The sequence below is a fragment of the Chiroxiphia lanceolata genome, chromosome 5 (assembly GCF_009829145.1).
Source record: "Chiroxiphia lanceolata isolate bChiLan1 chromosome 5, bChiLan1.pri, whole genome shotgun sequence".
In the NCBI taxonomy this organism is placed as follows: domain Eukaryota; kingdom Metazoa; phylum Chordata; class Aves; order Passeriformes; family Pipridae; genus Chiroxiphia; species Chiroxiphia lanceolata.
The window spans coordinates 40,559,168-40,572,424 of NC_045641.1; the positions used below are offsets into that span (position 1 = coordinate 40,559,168).

At 37.2% G+C, this 13,257-nt stretch overlaps 1 protein-coding gene across 2 annotated transcripts in view; it reads right to left on the reverse strand.

The window, feature by feature from the left end:
* Positions 1-13,257, reverse strand: part of LIN7A (lin-7 homolog A, crumbs cell polarity complex component) — a 48,588-nt gene that overhangs the window by 20,416 nt on the left and 14,915 nt on the right. For both annotated transcript variants that reach the window (XM_032688758.1, XM_032688759.1), the window contains exon 2: positions 8,857-8,975. In XM_032688758.1, the coding sequence (XP_032544649.1) occupies positions 8,857-8,975 (119 nt within the window). The remainder of the gene's footprint in view (positions 1-8,856; positions 8,976-13,257) is intronic.

Below are 13,257 nucleotides of genomic sequence, written 5' to 3' on the forward strand. Positions count from 1 at the left end.
TAATATTTTAATTTAGGGTGTAATACTTTATGAAGGCTCAAGTTAAAATGGCATTTTTCATTTTTTTTGTGTGGAAAAGGGTGGAATGTACTCTGCTCTGACAGTATCTGTGGTGATGTCTGAAAGCTGACACAAGTTTTGGTCCCCGAGTTCTTGCCATATGATCCTGCGTCTGTCCAAGAAACAACCCAACAGGGGTTACAGGCTGGGGCCAGAACCTCTTTCCTCCCTTATGCGCAAACAGAAGAACACAGCAGATGTACCAGAATATGCATGCTGTCACATCCTCTGCACATATTGGGTGAGTCAACTGAAACACTCCTGGTGTTGCTGTTAGGACACACAAGACCTCTGTGTGCCTCCTCTTCTTCCCTCCAATGTCAATTCCATCTGGAATCATCACTGACACTGTAAAGTCAATAGGAAGTTGCTTTGCACTCTTTTAAGAATAAGGAAAAATAGACTTTTATTTGCAAATAAAAACTACTCATATAAGGAACAAGAAAAATCTAATTGGCTCATTTAGTTTATTTCATATGCCTTACACACTGTTCTATACACTGCTATAAGTCAACGGCAACTGCGATCTGGTGTCTTTGAAGACAGTGCTACAGTTGTTTCAGAAATTGTATGCTTTGCAATCACTAAATCTTTGCAAAATACTATTCTAAAAGTCTCTTTCACTGCTTCTACTGCAATATACTGGGATAAAAAGAAATACCAACACGTGTGATTAGTTAATTCCCATAAGACTACTTGGAATTCATAGCTTGTAATTTAAAATTCCCTCTTAGACCTCATTGCCAGTTACTTTTGAGTTCAAAAATATGCCAAGCATTCTAAACACTAATTTCCTCCACTTTATCAGTAAGTCTGTATATGCGGTTGGGGCTGACGTACGCAACAGCCATATCCCAAACTTTAACAGATTTGTCAAAACTTTGCCAAAATGAGCACCTGGATGAAACACGACATCATCATGCAAGCTCATCTCAAGTGTTCCTATCAAGCTGAGAAGACAGGGAGAAAGAAGGAAATTGCTGATGTTTTAAATGCCAACAAAAATGTAGCTAAAATGGAGGTTAAAAACAGTTTTACAATTTCTTCTTTTTTCTGACGGCACAATTAAGAAATGGAGATTGAGCAGCATTTCTCAGGAGTCTCATCAGTGACAGAGGGATACTGAGGCTCCATCAAAGCAGAAACAATGGTGCAGTGGCTTCCAACAACCTGTCAGCATAAATATTACTTGGTAGTTCACCTTGCTGCTGATTTCTCTCAAGAGAAGGAAGCAGGTTTGAGATGAACTGAAGCAAAGGTTATTCTATTTATTCCTAAGAGTTTTATGTAATCAAATAGAATACTGCAACAATATACTAAAATGATAATGCGAGGAAACAATGCTGACATGCTGAGATGCATCACACATGTTCCACCAGTCACCTTCTGTAGCACATACAACTGCAGTTGTGTGCTGAAATAAGAACATCACCTGAGTACCACTCATCAGAGTTTTATTAAGTAGAATATAATTACCCATATAAACTGAAACATGAACAAGATACGTCATTGTTTTGATTCTATACATTATAGGACTCTTGCAGCACTAAAATATTTATTTATCTGTTGTGAAAGGCACAATTACGCAAGCAGAGCACAAATATGATTAGATATACAGCCATCAGCCAACTCTGAAAATTGATCTTTAATCAAACCCAATGGGAAAAAGCACTGTAAAGACCAGTGATATGGTCTGGATCCAGATTCTGGGGTGCTACATATGTAAAATCGATGTATTTAGCTCTAGGCAGCTAAAAAAAAAAGTGGCAACAGCAGTTGCTTTCAATCTCCTGCAGTGAAGTTATGAAAGTGGTAGGGACTTCGTAATCGCACAGAGACTAAATAATGCCTTTTCTCAGATAATATTTGGGCAGCTTGGTAAATTCATCTAATTGCCATTAATGAACGCCGTCTGCTGAGTGACAAGGTTATAATTTCCAAAAGTTCTCATTTATGCCATCCAGGGCTTGCGATCGCTTCAATCCAATGCTTCAATCGCTTATTGTACAGTGGCAAATGAAACTTCATTGTTTTTCAAAATTTGAGTAATTCCTGACTACATTCACCCTATAAAAAAATAGCACATATCTTAACACAGTAATTAAAAAAAAAATAAAAATCTGTGTTTACTGCTAACTTAAGCTTTTCTGTTGAACTTTCTCAATGCCTAGTCCAGCATGGTGGCAGGACAAAGAGCAGCCAGCTCATCTTTAGAAATCTGATGCGTTTTTATGATCTCATTTGCATACGTTACAAATCCTTCTCTCAACTCATCATTACAGATACACTACTTGCAACCAGGAGACAGAAAGCAAAACCCTTTAAAACACGAAAATACTACTATTCTGTTGTACCATCATATTTTAATGAAGCTAAGTAATGCCCTTTCTAAACAGCGATGGAGGTACTCATTTAGTGGAAACATATCATTATTTTATGTGGCTTTTCATTGCTGGGACAATGGTAATGAACAAAGGATGGAAAGGTACAGTAAAAGATTCTTGCAAATGCTACACAGCCCCAGAATTCAGGTAAACTAAACTGGTTCATCTGACATTATAATCCACTCCAATATCTAAAAAAAGGGATAAAATGCTCAAACTTTACAATTAGCATCCAGGAATGCAAATTTTTATGAAAAGTTACAAATCAATCAATGCATAAGCATGCAAAAATCTGAATGAAACTGGTCAATTTGAAAAATTCCACATTTGCTACTGCATGAGTGCTACTACTAAATTAACAGTGCAGTAATTCCGAACAAGCTATCTGGAATACCACAGCAAGTTATAACAAGGTATCAGATTAGCTTTGCTTCCCAGCCAGTCTAATGAGGCATCATGCTAATACAATCATACTGCTTTTGTTACAAATCTGAGCTGATAGATCTCACCCACTTTACTCCTGTGTATTGTCCTATTGCCCTTTTGTTTACTAATTGCCTTATTAGTAAGTCCAACATATCACTTCTGCTCAATCGGGACCAATACGTTGGTTTGCATGGGTAAAAGTGACAGTAGAGGACTTCAGATGTCAGGCTTCTGACTGAGCCTTAATCACAGTTCTGTACTGTGAATTATAGCAGAAAGTCTTCTCAACACATTTTTTTCCCAAGCTTGCATCTTATAATTTAAAAATTTCAAAAACTGGGCTTGCCCTGTGGAGTTGAGATTGACTGGAATTGCATTTCTCCTCCTGTAACAAATATTCAGCTCCCAATGAAAATATAGCGTAACACAGGGCAGTATTTGGACTCTGGAGCTTACCTTGGTGCCAACCGGGAGAGTTTGGCCTGGTGAACCTCTATGTTTACAAGGATTCATGAGGTAGAAAAGAGTGAAATTCTGCTTTCAGAGGCTAGGTTTGGGAGGCAGAGGAACATGAATAACCAAATTTTGAGATTCTTCAAACGTAATGAAAGCAGGTCTTTAAATGACTCCTACATTAAAATCCTAAATTAATAATTTAAGAAAGGAATTAATGAGAATTTTTCTCTGAGTCCAAGCTAATACCCAGATTCTTATATTTAGTACAGACTTTTAAAAATGGAGTACAACACAATACTGGGATATGTGAAGCGAATGAACATCTAAGGGTTCCAGCCAGCCTTCTGCTATCACTCAGTACATTACAGTAAAGTAATGAGTACATTACCGTTAGACTCAGCTTTCACCACCCAGTAGCCTTCTTGTGATCCCTTAATATTTTCGAAGACTTATATCAGGGTTAATAATGAAAAGCACAGGTGGGTGGCTTGAGGAAATGACCAGATAATAACACATTGCATATCAGCAGCACTGGGATTCCAGGCATTCAGACTGCTAAGGCATGGAAATGAAAATTATCATTCCAATATACTAACTAGGCTTATTAAACTATTCTACATAAGTTATAGTGAAACTATGATCTTAATACTATACAACATACTGAAATATATCTCTAAAGTAACTGGGTAGCACCCAGACCTCATAAAAAATGGGTCAGTGTTCTCTCACTGCCATTTTTGTCCCTGTAAGTCAACAGTGGTCTTTAAATGTCCAGGATACTCTGTCTATAAGCTAGTTTTATAGCAAGCTTAAAAGTTTTAAACTACTGAGGTAGGAACTGAACTATTTTCAAAGACAACATGCTTTTCCACTGACTAATTTCATACAAAATGCACAGCATTAGAGTACTTTGTATTGACTGCTCCTCGTTTTTTAGTCACTCAGTCCTACAAAAGTGCTATCTGTGATGACCTGATATTTTGCTGGGAGTCATAAGATAACAGAATAAAACCATGGTTGCTTCTGTGTGTTTGGTTGCCACACCACATTTTCACAGAAACATTTTGATCAATTTTGGTATTGGTAGATGTTTCAGCATAGGTATTTACTAGTCAGATTTTCTTCCAAATAATATCTACACAGAAAAACATCAGATTTAATCTTGAAATGGAAAACTGAGTAGCAAAGGCAGGCTGGAAGGAAAGCGAGATACACTTGACTATTACATATTTAACACACAGAAAAAGAAACTGGGGCATCAACATGAAAGAACATTGTAGTCTACAACTTCTGCATGAGAGGAAGAGGAGGGGCAGGCACTGATCTGTTCTCTGTGGTGACCAGTGACAGGACCTGAGGGAATGGCCTGAAGTTGTGTCAGGGGAGGTTTAGGTTGGATATTAGGAAAAGGTTCTTCACCCAGAGGGTGGATGGGCACTGGAACAGGCTCCCCGGGGAAGTGGTCACAGCACCAAGCCTGATAAGAGTTCAACAAGCATTTGGATGATACTCTCAGGCACATGGTGTGACTCTTGGGGATGGTTCTGTACAGGGCAAGAAAGATGACCCTCGTGGGTCCCTATCAACTCAGCATATTCTGTGACTCTGTGAAAACTTTGCTCATCAGGAGATGCATGTGTTTATCAAGCTGTATTGTTACAGTGCTTGAGCACTGATTATCAGATGTTAGCAGTAAATGAAATTCCCATAAGCTGCTAAGGTATGTCACATTTTCTTGTTGGTTATCCACTGTGTTCTGTCAAATTGTTTATTCTGTCTTCTCTGTCTTTAAGGTTTCTTGCCAGACCAGAAATCTGCCTTATCTTAGAATTCTTATAACTTTCTTTTACTGACTTACAACAATTAAATTAACTTTATCAATCCAGGTTGTCTAGTTTTATATTGCATGTGAATATAACTTCTCAGTAGCTCAGCTGTGCATTCAGTTTCACAGCCTAGCTCTTCATTTATTCCAATAACCCGCTGGAAATCAGATGACTATAACATAGCAGCAGCTTTGAATACACAGCAAGAACACTTGGAAGGGTAAAGGACATAATGGTATAAATTCCATGTGTTGCCATGTGACAAGGCTATAGAAGGCTAATTAATCTTCATGTAGCTATGGAGATTTTGAAATAAGTAATTTTAAAGCACAATTAAATTTTTTTTCCAAATTGACTTTTAGTGTGAACAGACTTTGGTTAACTTGTTTTCTGGTTTTAGGGTCTTCAGGTGAAAATGAAATACCGAGGCCATTGCATACTTCAGTTATTTCCATTCTTTTCAGAGCTAATACATATTCCTGCCTAGTGCCAGACAGAATATTTCAGTTGGTGGTACTTATATTTAGCTAAGTGAGAAGCATTAATCACCATTTCCTGACATAGCACCCTTGAAAAACGCTAAAGTACTTCTATTTAAATTTCATTCACTCAATCACTTTAAAAAAAATTTATTTCTATGGAATATTAGTGTGGGGATTTGAACTGGTGGTTTGCTTTACTAAATAGATTCCCATAAATACAATTAATTATAGCCATCAGATAAATTCCTACACATTAGATTGGAATGTATGTCATCTAATAATATATCTCATTCTTGTAAAGGCTAATTGGTCATTAAAATGACCTCCAGCTTCTGTAGCTAAAGAATTCCTACTTATAGACAAGTCACATTCAATCAATACAATACAGGTTATGTTTTATCTTTGATCTTTTCACCTACACTCAGCCCAATATTGAGTTTCTCTGGGACATATTTTAACAATCAAACTCACTGGACAGTTAGGTTTCTATAATTTCATAGACTGGAATGAAAATTTTTATTTTCCAAAGCTCCTACATTATGGAATTTACAGGACTACACAAGTCAGCCTTAATCTCTTTTAGGAGGTTTTCTGATGAAAGGAAGTTAGGCTCAGATCCTGCATTATAGAATGAACACACCACACTGCAAATCTGAATCTCTGCATATATATAATAAGCAGTCTCTTTCAGAATTTGCATACTAACACAAAGCCTGCCTCCTCATCCCATTTTGATTACACCTACCTACAGCTCACACCCGGTCTGCTTCACACCCACTTTTCTCATTACTTCCAACTGACTGCCGTGCATTCTCTTATAATGTCAACAACTTTTCTCCTCTAGTTTATGTAGGTGGTAATAAAGAAAATAAAATCCAGTCATCACACTCTCACATCTTGCACTCAGAATAAAAGAAGATAAACAATGGGAGGGAGCACTAGCAGAGAAATTTCTGTCTAGCCTCAGCTATTTGAAGCTCAAATACACTCAGAAAAAAAATGTGCTGTTCAATAAAGCAGGCTTTCATAAACTCCAAAGTACATGAAGGACATACAAGAAGGGCATCCCTGATTAATGGCACGACACGGCTCAGACATCCTCCAAGCCCTTGCTGAAGTGCTTGGAGATGTCTAATAATGTAACATGACCAAAATATCCCATGCTTTTCTAATTTTTTTTTTTTAAACACGGAAGTAATTATTTTCTGAATTTTCCAACAGCTCTTTAACTGGTGGAAAAGAAGAGTTATAGCCTAAGTATTTGCCAAGGGCTTAACGTAAGTAACTGAAAGAGAAGCCACATGTTGAACAACCTTAAGTACTCGCAATGTAAATATGTCAATCTTCCTACTCTTCCTAAATGAAAAGATTTGTTACTGGCCTTTCTATATTTGAAGACTTTTTTCTAAGAAGAGGTTTACCTGCATAGTGGTGAATAGTATTATTTTTTAGAGGGTGTAGGAATTTTGTTCTCTTATAGTGATATATTAGACAGGTTACATTATGTATATATAAAATATTTAAAAAGAAATACATGTTTTTGTTTATGAACTTGGTAGAACTGCTCATTCATCATCACTCAATTCTTGTGTAACAACTAGCTCTGGGCTCCTTAAAGTGTCCATTTTTTGCCTGTAGGAATCTAACACTAATTGGATAGTCTGTCATGTGCAGGTTGTCTTTACACAACACTCTATAAAGACCTTTCTTGCCACTGAGATGATTTTGTCAAAATCTACTTTCAGTTCACTGAACTGAGAGTGAACTTTTCTAAGCCACTTTCCTAATTCTTAGGCTCTGTACCTGTTTCAATAAGCTTTGTGTTTGCCTCTGCTATGACTATTTTCCAGAGATTAATATAAATTTGTTAAGATTTCATTGATGACACTGCAAAGATTCAAAGTTGCCTCTAACAATTGGAGTACCAGGCTCTGCTATCTGAGAAAAAACCCAAAACAAACAACCTCACAACTTTTCAATGCTCTGTGGTTACTCAAAGAAGCATTTAATTGGTTAAATGAAAGGACTAGTCAGAATATCAGCTTTTGAGGGTATACAGTGGCATTATTTATTGTCAGGGAACACTGTTCTCTTTAAAAGCCTTGAAAACTGCAATTTAATTAAGTGGAAGCCTCTCTCTGATTCTCACATTGGAGAATATATTCCATAAAACAAAGAGTGTGCTCAATTTTGCTTATTAAACTAATGTCTGCTCATCTCTTTCTTCCTTCCAACCACTCAGCAGTCCACTCAATCAATTTGTTGCTGTTGCCTAGTTATCAGGAGTTCAATTCTGCTACCACTGAGGGAACATTAGATTCCACTGATTTCAGCAAGGGAGGATTAGTCCCAGACTGTAGACAGATAAACTAAAACAGAAGTTCTTACAGACTTTCTACTAACAAGATGCTACCTTTATTAGGGTATTCAGAGCTGCTTCTGTTTGGCAGGCTAACAGCACTTGGTTTAGTAGGTAAGATGTCAACACAATGTTGTATCAGATCACGGTTTCTTGTCTAAGGAACTTCTAACAGAAGTATTTGTAATTTAACTGCTTTAAAGATACTGCTTGTATGCATGTAGGAAGTTGGGTGCATCTTCTCTGGCTTGACTAGAAGAAAACAATTATCATTTATCTACCGTTGGGTAGAGCTTTGGAAGGCCCTGACTACAGCTGGTAGGGTAATGATCACAGTTCTTAGCAATCTGACAAGAATTTCTGACATGTGGAGCAAAGCCCACTAGGATCTGACCACTGACTTTAAAGGCAAGATTCCTGTCAGCTTCAGTTAACTTCAGCGCTTGCAACTTTTGGCTCTCACTGCATTCTGATTTTATCAGCACATCCCTATCACACACCTGAGCTCAAGGGAAAGGCATTAAGCTTGCACTGACCCAACTTCACATGTCCCCATATCCCAGCTGTACAGGTTACCACTGACCCTGAAACCGCGCGAGCAGAATACTAAAGTAGTAATTAATCACCCCTTCTCCTTAACAAGGCTAATTGCCTAAGGGTTGATGCCTTGCTGACGCAACTGTTCTGTGTCTGCTTTTCAGTAACTTCAGCATTCTGCACAGTAGCAGGCAGTCACAGACACATCCATCATCCTTTATACAAGGTACTCATGATTCTCCAGCGCTGAAAGAAAGGCAAATATGCTTTCCTTTTCAGGAAAGAGATGTTAGTCTGAGAAATAATTAAAAATATCAAACTCATACCTCTCTGATAGCTGTACAAAACTCACTCTGCAGCACCTTCTTTAGAGACTGTAGCTTGTGTACTGGTACTTCTCCAGATTCTTGCAGTTTCTCCAGTAACTCAATTGCTCTTGCAACATCTGAGTGGGGAAAACAAAAGGAATACAGATCAGTATAAACGGTGACTAATAAGTGACTAAAAAGGCCATACTGGTGGCCATTTTAGATTTTAAATTGGCTTTACCGACGCATACTGTATTACTCTTCTGTTATACCAGAGTCTGCTAGGAAACAATGCTGCTGTTGAGAGATCCAAATCCCAAAGGATGGACAAACCATGCATGTACATGTACAACAGACCCAGAGAGGTTCAGTCTTAGTAGCGGACACTCTTTGCAACAAAGCTACCAGTTCAAAGTGGCTAATCCGTATTAGAACAAAATATTTCTTACTTTCTGCATAAGAGAAAATAGCACAGGAAAAGAATGGGGTTTACTTTCAGAAAGTCTAAAAAAATGAAGCTGTGTCTTTATGTAAGCACCCTCAGGGTGACAACACCCAAGAAAAATATTTGATCTTTTCTTCTCATAAATCTAAATCTAAATACCAGCTAATAAAGTTTTCCAGAAACAAGTAAAGTCTGCTCTGGAAGAATAGGAAGTCTGCTAGAGAAGAGTAAATATAAGGTTCTCGTCTAGGTCTCCAAAGACTCGATCTACCACACAAAACCTATACGACCCACAGAAATACATGGAATAGTATTTTTGGTGGCCTGAATTCTCCTTAAGCACCTGTGTATTGTCAAGGGAAAGATCTGTTTCTGAAGAGAAGTCCAGAGGGCTTAAGTGAGTAGCCTACCGAGTGGTTAGCAGGAATCTGATCCAGTTGAACAGTGCCCATACCCTCACTCATATTTTTTCTCTTTAACACTAGTTCCTAATTTACATAGCTATTACTAAAACACCTTTAAAAAGAATCAACCCAACTCATGAGATACCCAACAATCCTTTATGGCTGAGGACACAGGAGCACAAGAAATAAAGGCTGGAGTCATGGAGGCTAGCCTAGTCAAGCGAGGGACACGCTGACTTACACGTAGGAGTGAACTGAGCAAAACATTCTGGTCAGCCTTCAGGATGACAAGAACTTAAATAGAGGGATTTTTCCTCCTCTGTCATCTAATGCTGCCTTGCAGCTTTTCCTCTAAGTTTGCTAGTATAGTTGAACCTGACAATGCTGTTATCTTGACTGTGTGGTCATTCTCAAATCTTATAGTGTCTTTTGCATAGCAATCAAAGCCACTACTGGTCGGTTTCACCACTCTACTAAATACAGGTTTGTGTTCCAGTGATGAAATGAATGTATAGTACTAAATGATAAAACAGTATTTGAAGCATTTTAATTCTGTGCTTGAAGTGCAAAAAAAAGAAAAAAGAAATATTTCCCCCCACAACTCCAGAATTACTACAATGTCTAGAAGCAACCTTACATAATTCTCCTTTCTGATGAAAAAGATTATACTGTTTGTGACTGGGAGATTATGCTAATTGAAACAGTTCTTACAATCCTTGGCTTGTAGGTGGGCTATACTGACCAGATGTCTGATACAACAAAGACATGAGAAGTCTTCTGAAAACAGAAAAGACATGACAGTAGATGAGCTGCAATAGGAATTAAATCATAATCCTATATTTTCACTTAGAAGAAAATAATTATTATCCAGATGCATTGGTGTTAGGAAAAGAGAAGATGACATCTTAAAAGATTTACAATTTAATTAAAAGAGGTAGGTAACTAGTCAGCATAGTCAATTCTGCCTTAGTAGATTAACACCCAAATAATTCTCAAGCTGTTTTAGAGGCATTTGCCAAATGCAGTTCAAAGCATAAGAGGAAGCATGGCAGAAAGTACACTGTTTCTTTCAGGAGGATGTTTCCACTTACCTGGCTGTACCTTGCATGCAGAGCAGTCTTGGAGTTCATGAACTTTCAGATGAAACTAACCCTAATCTTGTGTTAAAAGATTGCATCTGAGCTTTTGCTCTAAGCAGTACTTTAACTGCTATTGGGCATCCACTCCATGTTACTAGATCACAGGTATATCAACAACAACCTCTCTAAAGCACTTACGGAAGTGATGATGAGAAAGCTAAAAGGAGATCTAGGAAATAATAAGGCCATGGAAATCAAGAAAAAAATTAGATTCTAGAGAGAAGAATATGACTGATGGGACATAACACATCAAAGAAGATGGTTTTAAGATTAAAGAAGAGGTAAGTGCACTTTTCAGCAAGAACTATCTCAGTGGATTGAAAAAGAATGGTAAAACATTAAATGAAATATCATAGAATCACAGAATTGTTTAGGTTGGAAACCTAGTATGAAAACCTAACATGATTTTTTATGTTCTCAGTAATAATAAGGTTAAGGGATTTTTTAACAAAGCTATTGAATCATTTGCCTTGGAATTTTTCTTTTAAAGGCTGTATCTGCCACACAAGACTTTCATTTAGTTAAATACTAAACTCACACTCCCCAGTTATTAGTACCAGTTGATGCAAATTGGTATGTCAGACAGCACAAAGTAATTGGATGATTTATTCTGAAAGAGCTTCAACATTCCACCATAATAGATCAGATAAGGTCTCTGCAATTTATGTGATACACGATGATAAATCTGGGGTCTGGGGTGACAAATCTGGGGTCTTATCCAGTGCTAGTTCAGGTAAATTTTGAACTGTCTTTGCCTCTCACCACCTATACTTGTCAAAGATAGTACCAGAGATGTCCGATAGGTTGCTATTTTGCAGGTTTTTCTAAGTTTCATCACCACACCTGAAAATTCTATGAATCACCCCAAATTTGCTATGGTCCTGAACTAAACTGTATTCAGTGAAAAATCTGTACTGATTAGAGTGAAACATAAAAAGCTTTATGTTCATTTATCAATCTATAACAGTTAACTACAGGTCTAAGTATTTCCCTAGGATGTGGACTCTAGATGATAATTAATCACTTCTAAAGTGATGAATGTTACAATACAAATGATAAATTCATATTCCGGTCGAAAAGTCTGGCATGGGTGCTTAGTATGTAGTCTCATAGGCAAAACTGGGCACTAAGTTGTCATTAGCCAACACTAGATTACTTAACTTTCTGACTAAGAAGTGACTGGAGGTAAAAAAAAAGCAGAATATTCCAAGAGCACTCTGATTTCACACTTATAAATTCATCCACCATGCTAAAATACATGAATGCTGATGCCCAACACCCTGCTTTTTATTCACCTATCTGTTTACAATAAACAGTCTTCTTTCTCTTATCACCATTAGGCCCATAACTTGCTCAGTTTGGCCTGTGGGATATTGCTCACAGTAGAGATATTGTAGAATAATATATAAATTACAGAAAGAAAATGAGGCATGTGTTCAGGGCCAAAGATGTTTGTTATCAGCTGATTCTTTGTCATAAACAAAATACAACAGTTGGTATAAAACAGAAGACTTTGAGCAGACTAAAAATGTATTAACATGAGTGTATAAAATAGGACCTCATGAAATAGGTTGTATTTCCTTCCATTAATAACTTTGAAGGGGAGACTTGAATGAACAATTGCTTTGGGACAGGTTAAAAAGTTAAATTTTTCAGTGCACAAGAACTTAAGTGATGCATAGGCTTTTTGCTGCATAGGCTTTTTGCCGATGGTTCTCTCAAGTTGACCTCCAGCTAAAACTAGACTGTTTGCTCAAAGAAGTGATATGACTGGTAGTGAGGAAGACTTCCAAGTTACATTATTTCCAAGTACATAGCAGGGAATCCACCCCTGTTGAAGTCAATTAGAATTGTCATATGTTTGATATATACTGTTAGGATAATTTTCCTGTCTCAAATCGTCCTCTGATTATAAATCTAACTAGCTTTGCTTGTAGGTGTTATCACCAAGGATTTTTGCTTAGATACCATTTTCTTACACACTTGTGGAAAGAGCAAATTGCTGAGAAGAGTGTGTGTGTATTTATACAGATATATGTTAAAAAAGTCCCTGGAATTCCGTTAAAATTAGTTAAGTTCTACACAAAGGAAATACCCTTGCTTTTTACTTCTGTGTATTTCCTTTGTCCTTTCTTTAGGCAAAGATATTTAACTCAACTTTTGAAAATGATTGTTTTGCCTACTCTCAAACATTTTCTAAAATATGAACGCCATTATACTAAAATGAAACTCACGCTAATGTCATTGAAATTTATCTTCGTTTCCCCCATTCATATCCCACAAATTGATAGGAATTGACTGATGATGTGGGTAGAACCGTTCCTCTGTATTCTATGATGCATACTTTTTAAAAGGAATATGCACGTATTTCCCCCCTTATCATAGCCAACTTGCACTCCACCTTTTTTAATTATCTCCTTTTTTCTGATTT